At 37.5% G+C, this 22584-nt stretch overlaps 1 protein-coding gene across 1 annotated transcript; it reads right to left on the bottom strand.

Moving 5' to 3' along the window:
• Positions 1 to 3599: 3599 nt before the first annotated feature.
• Positions 3600 to 22536, bottom strand: TMBIM4 (transmembrane BAX inhibitor motif containing 4). The gene is made up of 7 exons (XM_082634570.1): positions 22360 to 22536; positions 13953 to 14061; positions 12466 to 12571; positions 11183 to 11216; positions 8512 to 8629; positions 4404 to 4449; positions 3600 to 3867 (listed from the first exon to the last, which is right to left on the bottom strand). Exons 1-7 carry the CDS (start codon positions 22454 to 22456, stop codon positions 3661 to 3663), a joined length of 717 nt encoding a protein of 238 aa, XP_082490696.1. The 5' UTR covers positions 22457 to 22536; the 3' UTR covers positions 3600 to 3660.
• Between the last annotated feature and the right edge of the window lie 48 nt (positions 22537 to 22584).

A 22584-nucleotide genomic window follows, 5' to 3' on the forward strand; every position in this document is an offset into this window, starting at 1 on the left:
TATCACTAGCTTTGCAACCGAACAGGTCTGTGGTATTTATGGTTCTAACACTTCCTTGTGAGTGATATGAGTACTATCTCAGAGCCTGGATTTCCTTATCTGTAGAACGAAGCTAATACAACCTAATAATCCTAGGTAGGGGATATAAGAGCTCAACAAATGGCCGCTCACCTCATTTTCACATAATAAATTCAAGCATGCACGGGACTATTTGTAAGCAGTATTTTCTAGAGATTTACAACATACACCAAAAACCAGTAAATGAATTGTCTTTAATCATGGCCTAGTAAACTCCTGTCTGGTTACTAGTAAATGAGTTCATTCTGAGACAATTTATGGGTCCCTTTTTTCTTTAAATTTGTGTCCTTAAAGAAACCATGCATCATGTGGAAATCACTAAACTCAGACTACAGCAAGTTGTTTTTGTTTTTTGTTTTTTAAAAGAGGCTGGGAAAAGCTCATAACATGCAGTATATAAAAAAAAAAAAACATGCTTGAAAAACCTGCTCTCTTTAGAGATTAAGAAGTTCCTATACAGCAAGTGAATTTCTATTTTAAAGTTAACTATATGTTAGATCTGGCCACCTCTCCCAAAAATACATGTTCACATTGTATTTTAAATCAGAGAAAGCTCACTTTCAGATAGTCCAAATTGACTGCATCTTGCTTAACATACCAGGCCAAGACTTTTGAATAGATACTTGGCACCAAAAAAGAGAAAAAAGTTTATCTATTATGAAAATGTCATAGTGTTAAATATATGGCATAATTCTGCATTACTGATGCTTTAAAAGGCTGAATCCTAGATTGCATTACTGAGAAAAAAACCTTTTTGAACATGTTCCTCACCAGTTTATATAAAAGCAGTTGTAACAGAATAGTTAAATGGCCTTGCTATATTTAAATATCCTTAATTCATTCCCTCATTCATACACTTGAGTATGCATTCTGTGATAGGCACTATGCTGGGTATACAGAGATGATGGGAACTAAACTACTGTCTTCAGGAAACTTTAACCCCTGATGGTGGGATAAAGCTTAAGGGTCAAACTGGACATTGCTTCAGCTCCATCACAGAGCTAGGAGGAGCCTGTGGGACAGGAGGCACAGTGGGTCGCACTGAATACCTGACAGGAAGCAGAATGGTTTCCCATCTCAAAGCCATGCTACACTACTGGGACCAGCTAATGGGGCCTCTACAGTCAGGCCTCGCCCATGGAATTCCTGATCTGAATAATCACTTAGTAAGGACTAGGAAGACGAATGGGATTCAGATGGTGACTCCAAGCTGCCCAGGCACTAGGTGACAGGGACTTCAAAACAAAGCTTTAAAGATGAACAAGCAATAAGAACTTAACTTCCCAGCTGCTCCAAAAAGGCCCACAACTGGCTGTTGACACCACTAATCCCCAGAAGTGGATCAAGTGGATAAAAGCCAGGTGCGAGATCTGCAGAAAAGAAATGAAGGCAGGCAGACAGGGCCCACTGCACTTCTTTCCCCAAATTATATTCAATAAAAACAGTTCTCAGATACTGCTCTTCCCTATTTTCCTCCTACCTCCCTGGCTGCACTTGGTACGTTTTACAGTTACCTGTCACTCTGTCCAAGCCCTGCTAATTCCCCTTTTTTATTATTTGTGGAGTCTAGGTATTTTCACCTTTACTTGCTGTAAAAAACTGAGGTTGCATATGCCCTTTTATTCAGCAATTCTGCTCCTAGGTATATTCCCTACCTATGCAAACTCTCATATCTATGCACACTGGGACACACACAGGGATGTACACATGGCAGTACTGATTGTGACAGTAAAAAAGGAGGAACCACATAAAATTCATTAACAGAAGAATGTATGAGTAACTATGGTCGACTTACAAAACATAATAAATACACCAGTGGTTGTCAAACTTCTTGGTCTTGTGATCTCTTTACACTCTTAGAAATTACAACATTTGTCATATCAGAAAGACAAATTTTTAAAAGTTTACCTGTCATTAAAAAAAAATAATTAATTATATGTCTACACGATTTTTATTAAAGAAACTACATTTCCCAAACCAAACAATAATTTACTGGATGAAAAATGGTATTGTTTTATATTTTTTAAATGTCAAATCTGCATTTACTTATTTATGGTCTCTAGTCACAATTCAGTACATTCTCCCTTTGGACCAACAATAACATTAATTAATAACAGGAGCTGACATTAAGAAGCACTTAGTTTATATAATATATCCATCTCATTTAATCCTTATAACAGCCAATAAAGTAGGTGTTATTATTCCCATTATAAAGATAAGGTAAAAGACGTAAGTAAGGAAGAATAAGAAACTTGCCAAAGGTCACATCACCAGTAAGTTGCCTAGTAAGGATTCCAATTTAAATTCTCTTACCTATGATACTATGTTAAACCTGAGTATAGCATTATGCAACTGGGTATTCAAAAATTAATTGATAGTGATGGAGTCAAATTTACATCTGAAACTCACCAAAGGCTAAATCTATATACTACTAATTTATTTCAGTTTAAGCTTAATGCTTAGTGTTATGTGCTGAGTTGTATCCCCTGAAAATTCATATGATGAAGTCTGTCTCAGTCTATTCGGGCAGCCAAAACAAAACACTAGAGATTGGGTGGTTTATAAACAACAGAAATTTATTTCTCACAGTTCTAGAGGCTGGGAAGTTTAGCAGGCATATTCGGTGTCTAGTTTAAAGGCCCTCATCCTGGTTCATAGACTGTGTCTTTTCGCCGTCACCTCATGTGGCAGAAATAAGGGATCTCTGTGGGGTCTCTTTTATAAAAGCACTAATCCCATTCATGAAAACTCCACCCTCATGACCTAATAAGCACATCCCAAAAGCCCTACCTCCTCATACCATCACAAGTGGGCATTAGGTTTCAACAAATTATTTGGGGGGACACAAACATTAGGAGCACTGCAGTCCTAACTCCTAGTACCTCAGAACGTGACTGTATTTGGAGATAGAATCTTTATGAAGAGGTAATTAAAGTAAAATGAGGTTATTAGGATGGGCCCTAATCCAATATGACTGGTGTCCTTATAAGAAGAGGAAATTTGGACACAGACCAGTACAGAGAGAAGTCCACGTGAAGACGGAGATGTCCATCTACCAGCCAAGAGAGACAGACCTCAGAAGAAACCAACCCTTGCTGACACCTTGATCTCAGACTTCTAACCTCCAAAACTGTAATAAAATAAATTTCTGTTTAAGCCACGCACTCTTTGGTGCTTTGGTACTTTGTTATGACACCCTAGCAAACTAATGCAGTCAGGAATTTACCGAAGTTTCACTGGTCACTGGTATACTGCTATAATTTTTAAATGAAACCTATACTTTAAAAAACTAATAATATTAAATTTTATGTCAAAATATCTGTCAGGCAGAATTTTAGTTTTTAATATATCATTTTATAATGAAATGTCATTAACATTTTAATATAATTTTAATACTGAATAATTCTCTGGAATTTATCTTTTATACTTTTTCCTTTCTAAATAAGATTAAAATCTCCCAGTAAAAGGAGATTTATACTTTATAATATAGTACATGGCATACAAATAAAATCTTAAAAGTATTTAATAGTTATATCTCAAACTTTATTACTTAATGAATCAGTTTCTATACACTGCTTTCAATCACTTTTTATTAACTGCTTCCAAAACCCGCAACAGGTGCAAGAATAGATTGATGATATCCAAGTAGAGGCTGATGGCAGCTAATACATACTCTTCAGGTGACAGCCTATGCATCAAGGAGTGTGTGTCATAGATGATGAATCCACAGAAAAGAAGGGCTCCTACAGCAGCCAAGACCAACTCCACTGTCTCACTGTAAAAAAATAACTATAGGCAAGAGATTAAAATAATAATTTTATATTTAAAAACAGCATTAAGAATACTTAAGTTACTTGCTCTTAAGGTATATATTCTACCTATGTATTTAATAATTCTGTACAACTTTGAATACAAATGTTAAAAGTAGAAAAAGGCAAGGCAGGTCCACTACTGTTGTATGAAAGGGTGAATGGATGAACCAATGGATATCCTCCTTTTATTAAATTACCCACCTGTCTTTGAACAGTAGCATTCCAAATATAAATAATTTAAAATATATTTCTTATTCAGAATTACATGTGCCACTTGAAGGTTAGTAATTACAAGTGAGGGCCTCTTTCTATGTAATTTAACTCATTTGTTCATTCATCTTCCTTTCCATCAATAATATTGGCATAAGACCTTGATTTTTTAAAATATCATTTTAAAATCATTCTACATACAAATGTTCCCAGATAATTATAACCAAGTGTCTGACCATAAGATGCTTCTTATAGCTTTTTGAGATTATTTATATTTCAAGTTACCATCCTAAAACAACTTACCCTCAAGATTCCTGACAAGCACAAAATCCACAAAGTAGCAAATAGTCTATAAAAACAAAATATTAATAATTTAGAATATTGTTCCTAACCAAAAAACTTTGTAAACCCATTCAACATTTTCTAAAGAAATAAATCCATCCTGATATTTGCCAAAGAATAATTGAAATGTAAGAAGTCTTTACTGTACAATGAATACTGTAGAACACCCAGAAATAGAAAGAACAGCTATCTATTCAACATTTGTTTTTATGGGTACAGAACTAGTTTAAGAGTATCATTTTTAAAGTTTTCAATTGGAACATAAATATTGATATAAGCCAAAAATCATTAGAAGTATTTTAATTCTTCTAGAGCTATAGAACTTCTAGAAAATCTATAAATGAACAAATGAAACAAAATTGCCTTTTTTTTAATTGCCCTATTTTAACCAAATAACAATAACAAATTATTCTGTGAACTTGCATATCCATTAGAGTGATTGGGGTTAACAACAGTTTAGACACTGAAGAAGATTATTGAACTTGAAAACAGCAACAGACACTAACCAGAATGAATCAGAGAAAAAAAGACTAGGAAAAAAAAAATGAACAGAGCACCAGTGACCTGTGGGACGACATCAAGATGGTTAGCAAATATGTAGTTGGAGTCTCAGCTGAGAGGAGGAAGAAGGGGAACATAAAAATGGTTGAAGAAATAATGGCCCAAAATGTTCCAAATTTGATTAAAACTTTACACTGACAGATCCAAGAAGCAGAAGAAACGTGAGAAAAGCACACCACGGAATATCATAATCAGATTACTGAAAATGTTAATCATATTACTGAAAACTACGAAGAAAATGTTAAAGGTATTTAGGGGATAAAAGACATATTATGTAGAGGCACAAAGATAAAAAAGCAGACTTCTTGTCAGGACTACACAAGCCAGAATACAGTGGAGTGACCTCTTTAGAGTACTGAAAGTAAGAAAAAACCCAAACCTAGAATTCTGCACCAGCAAAAACTACTCTCAAAAACAGAAGTAAAATGAAGATTTTTTTTGCAGACACTCAAAAGCTGACACCAACAGACCAGCACTATAAGAAATGTTAAAATGAAATCCCTCAGACAGAAAAGTATTAGACGGAAATTTGGATCTACACAAAGAAATGGAGAACAACAGAAACAGTAAATATGTGGGTGAACATAAAAGGCTTTGTCTATATTTTAAATCTCTTAAAGATTTAAAAATAAAAGAGCAAAAATAATAATAACAATGTATCATGAGGTTTATAACATATGTGGAACTAAGTTACGGCAACAATAGCACAAAGGTAAAGAGAAGCAGCCTACGTATACTGCGCATGAAATGGTATATTCTTGAAGGCCGACTATGATGACTTAAAGATGTATACTCTAAAACCTAAAGCAACCTCTATTTAAAAGAACTACAGCTGATAACTAATAAAGGAGATATATGGAATTAAATAATCCAAAAGAAAAAGAGGAGAAAAGAAACAAAGTAACAAAGAATAGACAGGACAAGCAGAAAGAAAACAAGTGGCAACAGAGTAGGCTTAAGTCCAACCATATCAAAAATCACATTAAATATAAATGGTCTAAACAAGCCAATTAATAGCAGAGATGATCAGATTGGACAAAAAGTAAGATCCAACCATATGCTGCCTGCGAGAAAACGATTTTAACTCTAAAGACACAAATAAGCTAAATATAAAAGGATGGAAAAAGATATATCATGCTAACACAATCAATAGAAAGCTGGGGTGGCTATCTTAACAAAGTAGATTTTAGGGCAAGAATATTACCAGAGATAACCCCTTCATGATGATAAGGGGATCATCAAGAGGACATACAATCCTGAATATGTATGCATATAAAAACATAGCTTCAAATAACAGGAAGTAAAACTTACAGAATAGGAGAAACAAACCAAGCCATACTTGTAGTTGGAGATTTCAACACCACTTTCACATTAACTGATAGAATAAGCAGGCAGAAAATTAGTAAGCCTGCAGAAGACTTGAATAATGCTATCAAGCAACTTGACCTAATTGACATTTATTAAACACTCATCTAACAACAGCAAAATATACATTCTCCTCTAGTACACAAAGAACATTTACCGATATCATAAAATGAATCTTAATAAATGCCAAAAGACTGAAATCATATAAAATATGTTCTTTAACAACAGAATTAAATCAGAAATTAAACATACATAGTATTATAAGCCACTTTGGTGAATCAAGGGCATGGTGAGATTCCAGCTCTCAGTTTTCTTGCTGGAATGGCCACAGAATTTCTTGGATACATCTGTTATACTTAAGTTAGACTGATGTATCTTGCCACCTCACCGTATAGATCCTTCAGGATTGAAAAGGACTCAGGACCTGCTTTTTCATACTTAAACCCTAGGGAAACTCCAAAGCTTCTGCACCAAAGAGTATGGGAAAGGTGGTATTAAGAACTGTAAAGCAACTGAAAGTTTACCTACTTGTAAGCTAGTAAGTTAGTCTGGCAGAATTTCATGGATGTTAAGTAGAAGACATGCGACACTTAGGTCTGAGATGAAGAGTGGTTTATAACAGCAATAGCAGTAGCTGAAGAACAGGCATAGGAGACAGGTGTTGTGGGAGTAAAGAAATGAAAGAAACAGAGGACAGAAGGTGAAGAAAGAAAATGAGACACCGATATGTAAGATTTCAGCAATGGAGCGACCCCTAGTGATGACAATCACCACGATGTGATGTCTATGATGTGGACACGGCAGGAAGATGAAAGCTGCCGAAGTAGAAGAGGTCCAGAGATATCAAGAAGCTAAGGGGATGGATGGGCCTAAACTGCAGTTTGACGCTAACGTCTTTAAAGCATGAGGGAGGCTTGACCAAAAAGGGAATGAGTAATAGGAATGAGCAAGAGTATGAAGCATATAGCCAGACAGCATAAACCTTAAAGCAATGAATGTCCAGCATGCTGAGGAATAATGAAAGGAGCATTAGGGGACTGAAGCAGTTTTCAGTACTAACCCCCCATCCCAAACAACATAGGGTGTGGGGAATGAGCAGCTTGAGAACAGTGTTCTCAGGGAGGGATTGAGTTTCAGCTGAGATAAGGAAGAAGAAAGAATTTATTCTGAAGAGGCTAAAATATAAGGAAGATATATAAGGAGTTCTAGAGACTATAGTAGAGCAGATGGGAGGAAGGGGTGCATATGGAGATAGGGATGGGAAGAAGCAGAGAGAGAAGCTACATATACATCATAAATCATATACAACATACAAATATATAAAAAACATCCCCCCCAACATACATATAAGACAGGAAAGGAAAAAAAAATGTTGCCTCTCCCTAAATCAAACTCCATTCTAATACAACTATAAGCATCCTGCACAATTGTTAGTGTTGGCTGACCAACTATATTTTACCCCCATAGAGACTTCTGGTAATCTGGATTACCAGAAAAAAAGGGGGAGGAAAGAAAGTTTTGTAAAGGTAGACCAGTTGTAAATTTTTAGTGTTGTAACCGGAAAAAGAACAGAAAATGTTTGAGTGATTATGTGCCAACAGAAGGCCACTGTGAACTTAGGAAAGAGTCTATGCATTCTTACCAAGGTGAGGGCGATACAGTACCATGATCCTAGTATAAAAAGGATCATTCCCTATATTAATTAGTTTGAAGAATGATACAGGTTAATTTAGATGGATCAAAAAGATTTTAAAGTTCATGCAGACTCCTGGGTCACAATTACCTTGCTTTTGCCACAAAGATGTAGATGGTAACATTTGGTAACATTTATGCTAAGACAAAGATCTAAATAATTTAGGTAAATTTCATACCATTTATAAAGCATGCAAGCCTAGCCTCTCTAGAAGGCTTAAATTTTTTCGCATTCACTTCCCTTTCAATACGGGGGAAGCAAAAGACTCAAAGCCACTTTCCATCTCCTAGCATGCTCTGGGAGAGTAGGGCCTGGCTCTAGTACTCAAAGGGATGACCTCTCATTACCCTCTATTTTTAAAGTATCCAAAGCTAACAGTATAGAATTTCTCTCAAAACTAGGTAATACTAAATATACTTATCTATCATAACCAGGACATATATAACTTACCCTGCTCCAAATTTGCTGAAATCTCTCTTAGATTGTAGAGTACATACAGTCAAACCAAGAAATACTGCAGTAGTCAGTATAAAAGCTTGCAGAACAATATACACATCATAGAAAGTAACTGTAAAAATTACAAAACACTGATTTAAAATACATATAAACATACTCAATATAAAAGTTTTTTTCTAGTGGGAAGCAGCCACATAGCACAGGGAGATCAGCTCGGTGCTTTGTGACCATCCAGAGGGGTGGGATAGGGAGGGTGGGAGGGAGACGCAAGAGGGAGGGGATATGGGGATATATGTATACGTATAGCTGATTCACTTTGTTATAAAGCAGAAACTAACACACCATTGTAAAGCAATTATACCCCAATAAAGATGTTAAATTTAAAAAGTATTGGTTTCTTTGTACACTTGAAACTAATAAAATATTATAAATCAACTATACTTCTATTTTTTAAAAAAAGAAATATTAGTGTATGGGAGGATGTAAAAAAAAAGTTTTTTTTCTGTCATATAACAGAAATGCCTTATTTTGTCCTGTACTACTTGCTAATAAAAACAATTAATAAGGAAAGATTCCTTATTCAGTCTTCAATACTGGTACAGTAAAACCACACCCATAGTGCAATAAACAGGCTCCAAAATATGCAACATAAGGGTTCACGTTATTATGAAGTTAAAGAAATGACTAGAGAGATATTACACAACTAGCTGGTTTAGGAGTTTGGGGGATATGGTGAAATGATTCTCACCCATTTCTGTCCCCACTGCAGTTTATCACCATAGTTGACAGTGGTGACTGTCAACTCTGGCTTAAATATCAATAGGATATTCTATAACAACCTAATTGGGAAAAGAATTGGAAAAAGAATAGATACATGTATATGTATAACTGAATCACTTTGTTGTACACCTGAAACTAACACAACATTGTTAATTAACTATACTCCAATATAAAATAAAAAGTTAAAATAATATATATATATATATATCAGTAGGGATGGTTCTGGGTCCTGTGGCTGGCTGGGAATTCCTAGGCAAGAAAAATATTGGGGCTGTCTGGGGCTGTCTGCTGTTTACCAACACCATAGGGAACAGAAACCAACCACTAATTGCTTTATATCCAAATCTGCTTTATCTTGGAGGACATTATTGGGGGTTTACTGAATATATATTGAATTCCCTTCTGAAGTTTTAGTATGACCATCTGGATTGACTAGGGCTATTGTAATACAACTGCTTAACATTTTAACAGAATACTAACTTATAACCTCTTTAAAGGAAATTATGTACTTTGAACCCAAAACCATTTAAGTAATTTTTTTTTTTTTTTTTTTTTTGTGGTACGCAGGCCTTTCACTGTCGTGGCCTCTCCCGTTGCGGAGCACAGGTTCCGGAGGCGCAGGCTCAGCGGCCATGGCTCACGGGCCCAGCCGTTCCACGGCACGTGGGATCTTCCCAGACCGGGGCACGAACCCATGTCCCCTGCATCGGCAGGCGGACTCTCAACCACTGAGCCACCAGGGAAGCCCCATTTAAGTAATTTTTAATTTGAGGGGGATTAATTATTCAGTTCTTTCTATTCCTAAATGCTAACTAACTGGACTTTCTCTACTTATGCCATTACAGGGTTAGGAAGATGAACAAAGAAAAGGTAAACCACGAAATCACTTTTGCTTCTCATTAGAAATTTCAGTGTAAGATTAGGTGGATTCCAATAACCCTGAAATAAATCTCTCTCCTACATCCCTTACAAATGGTGGGAGCCAGAGACGACAGAGATGGACTTGATAATAACATTAATAGTAACATTAATAGATAATAACACTAATAATAAGTAAATATTAATAATACTTCCTTTTTATGCTGAGAAATTTCAATCCTATTTTTTTTAGTTATTATTATTTATTTATATTCTGATTCTTTTATAAAAGGAAGAGATGAATGACCAAAAAATAGATTCAATAAAACTGGCATAAAAAAGTTAAAAACAGTAATGACAAAATAGGAAGAGATAAATATATTAATAATAAGGATCAACAATTTACTGTTATTGAGAGTAATAGTCAATTCTGATCTTTTTAGTATGCCAGATTAATCATTCTGAGTTAATCAGAATTTTTATTGTTAATAAATCACAAATCTTTTTACTTGAGGCATTACATAGAGCACATCAAGTAACTATAACAGATACTTCCTTTTAAATATATATTTAACACAAAATACAAAACAGAAATGAACACTGTTTCTTGTAGTGCCATTTGATGAAATATGAGGATATAATAAAGTACAGTTCAATGCAGACAATTTGAGATACTGAGCTTATGTGATGAAAGTACATGGCTCCAAACATGTTATCAGTTCTTCTAAGCTCCCTTTAAATAAGGGAAAAGATTAGCTATGGTTGTCTTATTTTCACAAATGGATAAACAAAATGAGTATTGTTCTTATTCCTATTGTTTTCCTAATTCTTTTCCACTTCCTCTAAACTCAGTTAACTACATAAACATTTAATATTTGCTTATATTTTAGGAATTCTTCATCTTATGCCATATTTTTTAATATGATATTCCATGATGGTAAGCTTTAGCCCCAAACACGTTTTTATCCAAAACATTTACCCACATTAAAAAGTTACTGTAACATATGGAAGCACAATTATGGCTTACCAACGAAGGCCACAGTCAGAGCTTCCAACAGTGTCTAAGAAAAAGAAATTGAAATTACATAGATGCATGTAAAATTTATACTATGTTATGCACATGTTCTAATTTCCAGGAGTTCAATGTGATTCCATATGCATGATCTCATTTTAGCTTCAGAGCAGCCTTGTGAAGTATATGGGACAGATAATAAGCCCACCATAATGAAAATGAGACCTCAATGTATTAAGTGAGAATATTCAGAATTCCTTTTTCTTTTTTGGCTGTGCAGCACAGCTTGCAGGATCTTAAGTTTCCTGACCAGGGCTGAACCCAGGCCACGGCAGTGAAAGCGCTAAGTCCTAACCACTGGATTGCCAGGGAACTCCTGTGAGAATATTTAGATTCTAACTGTGATCCCATTACTCCTTGAACTCAACTAGATTTTTCATATCTGTAACAGGAAGATTCTAAAAGTAATACGGAAAATTCTATTTTTCTCACTCACTATAATATAAATACAAATGAAACTGCAAATCACATGCACATTTATAAAAACCTCACTACCTCACACAAACACAGGAAGAATAAAATATTTAAGTAGTACTTTGGTGTGGCAGAGTCTTGAAACTGTCTCTGAATATTCTTTTTTTCTTTCTTCCTTAGTAACAGAATTTTTGCCTCAACACACAACTGTTCAGATTAATCATTACATTTTTCAGCCTCCCTTGCAGCTAGATCTGGTCACAAGACTATATTCTAGTCAATAGAATGTGAGCAGAGAGGCATACAACTTCAAAAAGCAAAAAGGCTTGCTCTCTCCTTTCTCTTTTCATTTTTTTAAATAAATGGATAGACTGTAGATATGGTGGTGAGCTATCTTATACCATGCAACACTTTAGAAATGTCTGAACCATAGCAGATGAATGGGCCCCTGAGAACTTCCCTAAACAGTCACTCAGATTTTTATATGAAAGAGAAGTAAACCATCTTGTTTAAGCCATTGTTATTTTGTCATTGTTTAAGCCATGTCAAAAGTAGCTAAACTCATATCCTAAATAAGAGTTAGGGATATTGAGCTTCATCCTCTAGCTTCTCTTTCCCCTTAATTACGTATCTTTGTTTTATATGCTTACTCTAGTTAGATTTTATCTGATAGAAGATTATCATAAAGGTAAAGCCTTGAATTTTTTAAAAAACTCATTAATTTTGTCCTGTTACTGTAACATATGTATATGCATTCAATTAAATAAATAAATCTAAAACTCAGGAATAAATGTTAAAGGAACAGATATTGTCAAAGTACTCACAAATCCAAAAAGCAGGTACAGGTTAAGGGGATGCTTATGTCTGTTTAAAGTCAAGGCTAAAATCAAACCCAAAGATCCAAGGGCACACACCAAAATTAAGGCAGGACTGAAAGACAAAAAATTAAATCATTCTCACGTTAAAAAATACTATAGTTTTATCCAATTTAATAAAATTTGTCTATGTATTTGTGAAAGTACAGGGGAAAAAAATCTGAAAGGATCTACACCAAACTGTCAAAAGAAATTATTTTTCCATGGGGAATATTTGAGGACTGTGAGATGGGGAGGAGCAGGAAGACAAAGAATCTTCCCCACAGGGACTTCCCTGGTGGCGCAGTGGTTAAGAATCTGCCTGCCAATGCAGGGGACACAGGTTCGAGCCCTGGTCTGGAAAGATCCCACATGCCTCAGAGCAATAAGCCCGTGTACCACAACTACTGAGCCTGCACTCTAGAGCCTGTGAGCCACAACTACTGAGCCCACGTGCCACAATTACTGAAGCCCGCAGGCTCCGCAAGAGAAGCCACTGCAATGAGAAGCCCACACACTGCAACAAAGAGTAGCCCCCATGCGTCACAACTAGAGAAAGTCCGTGAGCAGCAACAAAGACCCAATGCAGCCAAAAATAAATAAATAAAAATAAATTAATTAAAAAAAAAAAAGAAGAATCTTCTCCACAATGAATGGGGAAGACTTAGCCTTTTTACTTCATGAACTTCTAACATACTTGAATAATTTTTGCAATTAGCATACTGCTTTTTTAAACTAAAATACAATACATAAAAACTATTAAATAATAAACCAATTTTGTACCTAACTACTTTTTTTAGGGTATTTACTATATAGCTGTAATTTAAATTAAAGAACTTTACTCCAAATAGCAAACTAATAGTTCAAGATTCCCCTTTCGTAAAGGGAGAATAGAAATTATCTACTTCTAAGAAAATATTCATTCTCTACTTTTCCTTTCCTTTAATATAAAGAACCTATATTACTTTTAGCTGTGGAAATAATTATTTTGGAGGTCAGATCTTAAACAAATTAGGGATGAATCATATGGAACTCCTTTGAAAACTTTTCAGTGAAATTTTCCTAGTTGTGATCCAACACTAAGGTAAGTTAAACTTTTTTTAAGTATCTTTACTTTTCAAGCACTGTCTTGGGCTTTGGGGACAGGACATAAGTCTAATAAACACAAAAAAAACTAAGACTTAAAAAAACTGCATACACAGTTAAAAATTCTTAATACTATTCCAGGAGATGAGGATTTAACCCTATGAAATTAAGCTAAAAAGTTTAGAGGTAAATACCATATTGTAGAACATTTTCCTTATTAAAACTTATTTACAAGAGTTAATAATGAACCTTTTTTACGTTCTAACCTTAAAAGTTAATAGAAAAAAAAAAAAAACTAACTTTGCTCATATTATGCCCTTTCAGTGATATGCAACGGCTGAAAATGAGTCAGAACCATGTCATTACCTTACCTTTCATGAACAAATGTCCGTATAGAATCAAAGTATAAAAAAAGCATGGATGTCACTGTAGTTAAGAGAACTTGCAGAGAAAGGATGCTGTAGACTTTTCTTAGAAAGGCTGAAAGAGAAAAAAGGTACACATGACTATTTTCTTAAGCATTTATCAGAGAACAGCAAGATCAAATGTCTTCTTAGAAACATTAAATTGTTATATGAATTCTTTTTTATTTTTTATTTTATTTTATTTTTTTTATTTATTTATTTTTGGTGGTATGCGGGCCTCTCACTGTTGTGGCCTCTCCCGCTGCGGAGCACAGGCTCCAGACGCGCAGACTCAGCGGCCATGGCTCACGGGCCCAGCCGCTCCGCGGCACGTGGGATCTTCCCGGACCGGGGCACGAACCCGTGTCCCCTGCATCGGCAGGTGGACTCTCAACCACTGCGCCACCAGGGAAACCCTGAATTCTTTTAAAAATCTTAATCCAAAAAATGCAATCTGTAACTAAAACTAAAAACAAAAAACGCCTCCCAAAAAAATCAAAAATTTTAAGTGATAACTATCCTCCAGGAAGCATGAGCTTAAAAAAATTAAGTTAATGGGCCAGAATACAAATGTTTTCATCAAAATAAAAAAACATTAAATGCATATTTGTAAAACATACAACAAAGCAAAAGATTAGAAACAGAACAATTTAAAGAACGAAGCTATGTTGAAACTGAAAAGCAGGAATAGAAAGCATATGGTTAGATATAAAATTAAAAAGGAAATCTTAATTTCCAAGGAATACAAATGTTTCCCCAAAATGAAATTCTCCATAAAAGGCGAACAATATTTAAACTTACTTTCACTCACCTATTTTTATTTCTCACTTCTAGTACCTTTACCTCTAGTTTCTATATTAGAAATTCTTACTTTCAAAATATTACCGACATCCATATATCAACTCCAAGGCCTAATGATCTAAAAATACTTATTAACGTCTTCTGACCTACAGATGACATAAATGATACAGTGAACACCCAACTCACCACCAGCTTCAGAAATAAAAAAACATTAACAACAGTTCTCATCTCTCCTTAACAAACTGCTAATCATCTTTCAAGATTCACCCTTCCTCGGGACTTCCCTACTGGTCCATTGGTTAAGACTCGGCACTCCCACTGCAGGGGGCCTATGTTCGATCCCTGGTCAGGGAACTAGATCTGGCATGCCACAATTAAGAGCCTGCATGCCACAATTAAGAGCCTGCATGCCGCAACTAAATGATCCCACAGGCCGCAACTAAGACCCGACGTGGCCAAACAAATAAATAAATGTTAAAAAAAAAATTTCAGCCTTTCTCAGTTCCCCAGTCTGAATTAAATGTTCCTCCCCATGTTCCCAAGGGACCGTAAATATACTTCTAGTCACTTTATTTTATAGTGATAAGTCTTCTTGTCTTTCACTATTAGACTATAAAGACTAAAAAGCTCCCTAATAATAGGATAATAATATTCATTTTTATACTCCTAGCACCCAGCCAAGGAGTTGGCACAGAATAAATACTCATTAAATTTTATTTGCTTTTAAATAAACGTATATTGAATTAATGAAAAGTGAATCTTGCCAGTCAGGGAAAAGGTCTTATTCTGAAACAATAATGGAGCCACATAACTTCTATAGAGCATTGTTCTTAGGCAAGAAAAACACTATTGAATGACTTTTACCCAACAAAAGATGTGATATTGTCTCTTGACTCTCATGACAAGGCGAATATGATACATGTTCTCTTTGAAAAAAATTCCTACCAAAGACCTGGTTCCTCAAGGAATGATGAAGTGCTTTGACGGTATGTCTGCCAAATATCGAGTAATAAAATAAATATTTTATAAGAATAAGGGAATTTTCATAAATACTAAAGATTTAATTCTTTTTTTTTTTTTTTTTTTTTTTTTTTGTGGTATGTGGGCCTCTCACTGTTGTGGCCTCTCCCGTTGCAGAGCACAAGCTCCGGACGCGGAGGCTCAGCGGCCATGGCTCACGGGCCCAGCCGCTCCGCGGCATGTGGGATCTTCCCGGACCAGGGCACGAACCCATGTCCCCTGCATCGGCAGGCGGACTCTCAACCACTGCGCCACCAGGGAAGCCCAAGATTTAATTCTTAAAGGCCCCGCAATTAAATCTTAATCAGTGTTTCCTTCTGGCACCCTTTCCAAAACATAGTGAGTTTTTCCTCATGTCTTAAACAGGTTTTAATGAACATATATCGTAACCAATGACTCACAATCACAGTGAGAATCAGTCCTACTTTGGCCTAGGCAGAGGTAATCTTGAACAAAAAGGAGATAAATAGTGTTCATCTCCACAACCAATCTACAACTTACTTTCTTAAAAAGGCCCTGATGTCTGCAAGCTTTGGGAAGTTGTTTCTGCCTTTTTCACAAAAGCAAAGAATCTGCCATAGGCAATTATTTGGGCTATGTTTCCACAAATTTAATTCTAAACCAAAAGTCAAACCATTATTCCCCCAAGGGATTTTCTGGACTATAAAAAAATCATATTCTTTACTTCTGATACCCTACAATGTACCTTATGTAATTCAAACCCATTGCACATAATATATATTCTCAGTTAAGCAGTGAAAGTCAGTGTTAATCCTTAACATTTTATGGACCTGTTCTACAGTCAAAACAGTGTGTTTAATGTTTATTTGTATATGTGCGTGTGCACAAGTGCATAAGTGATAAAAGACTGGAAGAATACAAGTGAAGGTGTTAATAATGGTTTTCTTTGGGCAGTATGACTGAGGGTGATTTCCACGTTCAGTTCTTTGCTAATCTGTGTTTTTTTAATATATCACCAATAAATATTTATTACTTTTGTAACAGAAAAACGTTTTAAAGAAACCTATGCAGGGGTCGTCGCTGGTGGCGCAGTGGTTAAGAATCCGCCTGCCAATGCAGGGGACATGGGTTCAAGCCCTGGTCCGGGAAGATCCCACATACTGCGGAGCAACTAAGCCAGTGCGCCACAACTACTGAGCTCACGCTCTAGGGCCCGCGAGCCACAACTACTGAATCCCGTGCACCTAGAGCCCGTGCTCCGCAACAAGAGAAGCCTGCGCACCGCAACGAAGAGTAGCCGCCGCTCGCCGCAACTAGAGAAAGCCCACACGCAGCAACGAAGACCCAATGCAGCCAAAAATAAAATAAATTTAAAAAAAGAAACCAATGTTAAGCCAATAAATTCATCATAAAAATAATCCTTATGCAGATACTCTAGATCACAGCTTTTCTATACTCTTTAAACATGAGAACTTAAATCAAATCTCACAAAAAGTAACACCTGACACCCATTTTGAATAACTAACATAAAAAGTGGCAAAAGATATACATAAGCAGCTCACAGGGAAAAATAGAAGATCTAATATGAAAAGAAAACAAGCCAAACAGCAATCTTTCAATTTCTTTTTTTTTTTTTGAGTCCTAATTTCTCCCCTTCTACTTCTCCCCTTTCTACTCAAACTTAACAGGCTAAACCAGGAACTCTTCATTTCTACCCAATCTGTAACCAGCACCAACATCCCCCAAGCCAAAAATGTAGGAGTCATCTCTCATCCCCCTCCCTTTCCCCAATCCATCAACAACTACCATAGCTTCCACCTGCAAAGTCGACCACCTCTCTGGTCTCCTCTGCAGCCTCTCCAGTCAGTCTTATGATCTCTCACCTGGACTATTAGAGCAGCCTTCTAATTGGTCTCTACGCTTTCACTGGTCCCACCTGTAGTCCCAACCCATTCTCCACAGCTGTCAGCAATCTTTTTGTAAAGTAATCCATATCACGTGACTCCCTGCTTAACTACTTTTAATGGTGTCCCTTAAACTTAGAATAAAATTTTGAAGATTTTATAGGGCCTACAGGCCCTACATGATATGGAACCTCTCTAACCTCATCTCCTACTACTCTTCCTTTTCCTCACCATGCATTACCCTCACTAGCCACCTTTATGTTCCCCAAACATGCCAAATCCTTCCTGCTTCTGGGCCTTTGCCCTTGCTGTTTCCTCTGCCTGAAATGCCCTTATCATTCTTTACATGAAATGATGGTTTAACTTTTGACACTCCCTTCAAGTGACTCACTTCTAACAAAAAGAATAAGGCAGAAGTGGCAGTGTGTATTATTTCTACGTCATAAAAGGCAACACCTGTCAACTATACCTCAATAAAAAAAATTTTAAGGCAATATGGCTACGTACTTGCTCTTCCTTAGATCACTTGCTCTAGAGCAGTGTTTATCAACCTTTTTTTGTTGGCCATCTAAGAAGCCTTCTGAACGTTTTTATCCTAATAGCCCTCCAATAAAATGTTAATGCCACAGGGACTTCCCTGGCGGTCCAGTGGTGAGGACTCCACACTTTCACTGCTGGGGGCCCAGGTTCAATCCCTGGTCGGGGAACTAGGATCCCAAAAGCCACATCCCAAGTAGCGTGGCCAAATTAAAAAAAAAAAATTTAATGCCACAAATATACTGTACATATGTTTATGTATCACAACTCTTTGGAAGGCTACAAACCATTGAAATACCTGAGATTCTTTGCTCTCCACCTCAGGAACCAATTTTCACCCTCTTGGAGGCAATACTGTCCCCACTGAGAATGAACACTGTAGGAGAAGCCAGCTGCCAATGTTGTGAGAAATCTCAAGCAGCCCTCTGGAAAGATCCATGAGAAAGTGAGGTCTCCTGCCAACAGCCAGTGAGAAACTGAAGCCTTCTGCTCATAGTGATGTGAGTGTGCCTTCCTGCAAGCGTATCCGTCACCACCAGTCGGGACTTCGGATGACTGCAGCCTCAGCCAGCATCCTGACTACACCTATGACAAATCCTGAGCTACAATCTCTCAGCTACCTGGCTCTTAGAAACTGATAATAAACATTTATTCAAGCCACTAAGTTTTGTGGTAATTTGTTACACAGCAGTAAAGACTAATACAGATTTTGGTACCTGGAAGTGGGATGCTGCTGTACCAAAAACCTAAAATATGGAAGAGGCTTTTGGAACCAGGTAGTGGGTAGAAGTAGGTAGGTCTTTGAGGTAAAAGCTCAAAGAGCCTTGAAGAGACTATAGAAGGATGACGCCTTTATGGAGGCTATGGGTAAGGACTTAAAAAGAGGAAAATCTTATGGAAACTGGAGGAAACAGAATCCTTGTTATGTACTGTCAAAAAATTTAGCAACACTGTCACCTGTGGGAACATGGAAAGTAGAAGATGTGCCTAATGAAGTGGTGATCAAAGTAAGGAGATTTCCAGACAGAGCATGCACTTGCTGCCTTCCTGCTGCTCATACTAAAATGCAAGAGATGACACAGCATGTGATGATAAAATCCTTTGTTAGAACCTCACAAAGGGACTTCCCTGGTGGTCCAGTGGTTAAGACTCTGCGCTTCCACTGCAGGGGGAATGAGTTCCAGCCCTGGTCAGGGAACTAAGATCCCACATGCCGCGTGGCGCAGCCAAAAAGAAAAGAAAACAAAACAGAATGAACCTCACAAATATCCAACATTGTACCTCAGAAAAAATCATTCAAACAATAGGGCTTCTGAGAGGAAATAGTCACTCATCAGTCTCAGCCAAAACTCACTCTAAGACATTTGGGTGTGGCTTTTATCTAATGGAGTGAACCTCAGTAAGAATCACAGGAGACCCACAAAGTTTTTTGAAGAATATTATTGGCAAAAATACCACCAAATTATGCTTGTCTTACCTTTGGATGTTGGGTGTGTGGATACAGGTAATTAAAAAATTCTTTAGTTCCACAGAGTCTGAGAGGAAATGTACTCATAAGAGCTATACTTAAGGAACCATAGCCAAGGAGCCTCATCCATACCGTTAGATGACAAGATTCTGAACTTTGAGCTGATGTTATAATAGGATAAGACTTTTGGAGGGTCTTAGCTTGCATGTGGAAGAAAGAAAAATAATTTGTAGCCAGAGGGAAATAAATATGCCTGTAAGTTCTTTGACACATCTTCAAAAGGTGGAGCCTAAATACCCTCCCCTTGAATGTGGACTGGACTTAGGAACTTGCTTCTAATAAATACAATAAGGAAGATGTGATGGTGTGTGGGACTGCCATGACTAGGTCATAAAAGACACTGTAGCTTCCTCGATGGTCTCTCACAGATTGCTTGCTCTTGAGGAAGCCAGCCACCATGCCCATGACACTCATGCAGCCTATGGAAATGTCATGTGGCAAAGAACTAAGGCCTCTGTCAACATTTGCATGAATGAGGTTTCCAGGAAGTGGATCCTCCAGGCTAGTCAAGACTTAGCTGATTGCAGTCCCAGCCCACTCCTTGAGTGGACTCTCATGAGACACCTTGCGCCACAGCCACCTAGCTAAACCTCTCCCAGATTCTTGACTCTCAGAAACTGTGTGAAGCAATAACTATGTGTTGTTTTAAGCGTCTAAAATTTGGGGTAATTTTTAATAAAGCAATAGATAACTAATACACCTGGCTAGCTCCTTCCAATACAACACAACTGCCATCTCCTTTACGAGTTCTTTTCCTGGCCATTCCTGAACTAAAATTGCTGCTATTCTAGACCCTAGAGTCTACTCCATCACTGTTTCTTTTCTTCAGAGAACTTATCACTGTTAGTAGTCTGTTTGTTTGCTTGACTCTTTAGGGTCTATCTCCCCTACTCCTCCACCCAAATAACAACTCTAGAGAACTGAAATATTATCTGGTTACTGCTATATCCCTAATATTGGCAGGGAGCCCAATAAAGTTGTGTAAACAAAGAAAAACGCTCACCTTCACTCACCTAGCTAAAGAAATGTAGATTAAAACAAGATAACATGTTTTACCCACAACAAGAGTCAGTAAACTACAGCTAAGGGCCAAACCCAGCACATCACCTGACCTTGTAGGCGTTACTGGGCACAGTCACACTGTCATGTGTGTGTCCTCTATAGCTGCTCTTGCACCACGATGGCAGAGCTGTGCCACAGTGTCCTTAGAATCCACAAAGCTGAAAATGTTTACCATTTGGCCCTTTGTAGAAAATGTTTGCCAACCCCTGATCTACCAGATTGCCAGATACTAAAAAGTTTGATGATCTCAGTGTTGGTGAGGGTGCAATAATAGAAGCAATACAATGGAAAATTGTATTTTCCTGATATACAAATAATACAATGGAAAATTATTCAGCCTTAAAAAGGAAACTCTGACGCATGCTATAAAATAAACACACCCTGAAAATATGCTAATTGAAATATACTAGTCACAAAAAGACGAATACTGATGATTCCACTTATATGAAGTTATCTAGAGTGGTCAAATTCATAAAACAAAAAAAGTAGAGTGGTGGGGCTTGGGAGAGGGGAAAGTGGCAAGTTGTTTGATGGGTACAGAGTTTCAGTTTTGCAAGATGAAAAAGTTCTGGTGATTAGTTGCATAACAATGTGAATATATTTAACACTACACACTGAACTGTACACTTAAAAATGGTTAAGATGGTAAAATTTTAATGTAGTATGTAGTTTATCACAATTAAAAATTTTTTTTATTAAAAAAACTGAGTTCTATTGCCAAAATAGTTCCAAAATTCACTTCCAGAAATATAGATCAAGATTCTTAGCGCATGAGCGCTTCATAAGTCCTCTCCCAGAACAAGTTCCAGCTGCCGGATAGGATGAAAATCTGCTGCAGCTTCTGTGATCAATTGGCTGAACTTGAGCGGACAATGAATTCCACTTACATGAAGCTGAGCATTTTAAATTCAAAATAATTTCTACCCGCTGGATATTACATAATAACTTATAACTAACATGGCATTTTGATTGACCTAGGAAACTTCCATTTCCAGCAAGTGCCTCAAAAATACTCGCACCTATGTTGAGTTTTAGGTCCTGCAGAGAGAAAACAGTAAACGAGATAGATATGGTCCCTGCCCTCACAGTTTCTTACAATCCAGCAAAGAAGATAAGGACATGGAACCTGGAAACAAGTTCACACCCCCTAAACCAAAAACATCCAAGCAGATAACTCCATTCACGTGTATGTCACAATGATAACATAATAAACTTATTTTAACCGAAAAAATAACCCTACGTTTCTCTTAATTGAAAGATGCCAAATTCAGGCTACTGTTTTCAACTGTCCCCTTCTCCACCGAAGACAGGGTTTAAGGCACGATGAGTTCAGGTTTCTGAGCGCACAGCTGGGGGACCACCGCCTCTCCCTCTGAGCCCCTGCGGAGGGAGAACGCTCTTCCTCGGAGCCGGCGGGGCTGGCAGGAGAAGGGAAGGCTGCCCTCTGAACCCCAGGACACCCGCGCTCTCCCCCGAGCCCGGCCGGTGAGGATGCTCGCCTCAGAGGCCGGCGGAGCGGCGGGACCGACTAGGGGCGGCCGAGACGGGCCCGGCGACTTACCCATTCGGATGTGCACGTTGGCGGAGGCCACGCAGCTGCCATAGTTGAAGTCGTCCTCGATGGAGGAGCAGGGGTAGCGGGGGTCAGTGTCCGCCATGTCAGAACGGCACACCCAACCACCTTTCCGAGCTGAGACAACGCCAGCACAACTGCCTCCAAGCCACTTCCGGTGGAAGCGGCCCAGACCCAACTAGCCGAGCGGCTGAGGCCGAGCCAAGCCCCAAC

The sequence above is a fragment of the Mesoplodon mirus genome (genome assembly GCF_964341445.2).
Source record: "Mesoplodon mirus genome assembly, chromosome: 11".
NCBI classification, from domain to species: domain Eukaryota; kingdom Metazoa; phylum Chordata; class Mammalia; order Artiodactyla; family Ziphiidae; genus Mesoplodon; species Mesoplodon mirus.